The sequence below is a fragment of the Ceratina calcarata genome, unplaced genomic scaffold (genome assembly GCF_001652005.2).
Source record: "Ceratina calcarata isolate Rehan_Ccalc_2016 unplaced genomic scaffold, ASM165200v1 scaffold502.2, whole genome shotgun sequence".
Classification (NCBI taxonomy): domain Eukaryota; kingdom Metazoa; phylum Arthropoda; class Insecta; order Hymenoptera; family Apidae; genus Ceratina; species Ceratina calcarata.
This window is the reverse complement of record NW_017174652.1, coordinates 8248-9516: the sequence shown is the minus strand read 5'-3', so window position 1 is coordinate 9516 and position 1269 is coordinate 8248. Positions and strand designations below refer to the sequence as shown.

Sequence of the window (1269 nt, the reverse complement as noted above, 5' to 3'; positions counted from 1 at the left end):
CGCTAGAACTCAAAGGGTTAAATGACGCAACTGTTGTGTCACTCATTTCGAATACATTAATTGCGAAAATCTAGTCTAGTAATTACACGAAAGCTTTAATACATACATTGCCAAGTTTCTCGCGTCGACTTCGCTTATACCATCGCTCGCTGAGATCTGCTTGCTGCTATTATACTTCATGCCGACTGTTTCTAAGAATTCGTCAACCGTCTTTTGATGATGCTCCACGTTGTTATGAATAAATAAATGTAGCCTGGATTTTGGATATGCTTGATCATATATCTTGGTCAAGAATTCGTTCAAGAATGGAGTCGGTCGTTCGATGAAGACAGCGATTAATATAATCGGATAGGCTTCCGGTAGCGTTTTATCCAATTCGATCGTTCCTTCCCAGCAAGTTATACAACCCTCTTCTGGGCTCCACGCGTTGGCCAAGTAATTACCCAAAGAATTCAACGCCAACTTGCTGTGACCGTTTCCGTGAAGTATCAATGGTTCAGTTTTATAAACAGTATTCACCAGAGAAGCCTTTCCACTCTCGAATTTCAGTTCCACGTCGGCCACGGCGCCGTATAGATTCTGGAATATATCCGACTTGTGATCCAATTTGATCTTATGACGGTCCCTCATTGTTTCGTCGAGGTACAACAAAGTGTAAAACAGTTGATCGTCCTCCTTGTCTTTTATAGGAGTGTGCGTTAATAACGCGTAGATGTCTGACGCGTAGCCAATGAACCCGCCGGAATTCAGGTAACGCTTGGCACCATTCGCTGGAGGATATTTGGAAGCCAAAGATTTATCCGGCCAACAGGATCCCTCCGCGGCGAACAGAACTCTCGCGTTCATGCTCTTGAACTTCTGGATGATCTCGGGCAACCCGGCCAGGTATATCACGTCGTAGCTAAAACATAGATTTAGGAATAGAAATCCTGCTATTGCAAATTCTTTATTATTCAATTATAAGCAATAAAAACCTGTCTGTAAACAACACGATTCTCTGATCGTCATCCTTGTAAGGCTCCAAAGCCTTTTTCAAGAGGTTCACTTTGTATCCTCCACCCACGTAAAGCTTGACGTTGCCACCCAGCCAAGGTTTCCCCATACCGAGGACGTTCAAGTTATCCCGGAATCCGTATACGTTGACTGATCTGAGGTACCTTCTGTACCCATCGGTCTCATTTGTGGCAACCGTGAACACGAGTACATCTGTAAGTCGAAATGAAATTGTATAAATTATACAGAAAGAACTATGGTACAAATCAATACGAA

General features: G+C 43.1%; 1 protein-coding gene across 1 annotated transcript in view; it reads right to left on the bottom strand.

Moving 5' to 3' along the window:
* Plod (procollagen lysyl hydroxylase) overlaps nt 1–1247 on the bottom strand; it is a gene marked incomplete at its 5' end in the record, with an annotated part of 21082 nt that extends 19835 nt beyond the window's left edge. Inside the window, 2 exons of the mRNA XM_018029905.2 lie at nt 107–901; nt 975–1247. Coding sequence (XP_017885394.2) covers nt 107–901; nt 975–1247 — 1068 coding nt within the window. The remainder of the gene's footprint in view (nt 1–106; nt 902–974) is intronic.
* Nucleotides 1248–1269: the final 22 nt, after the last annotated feature.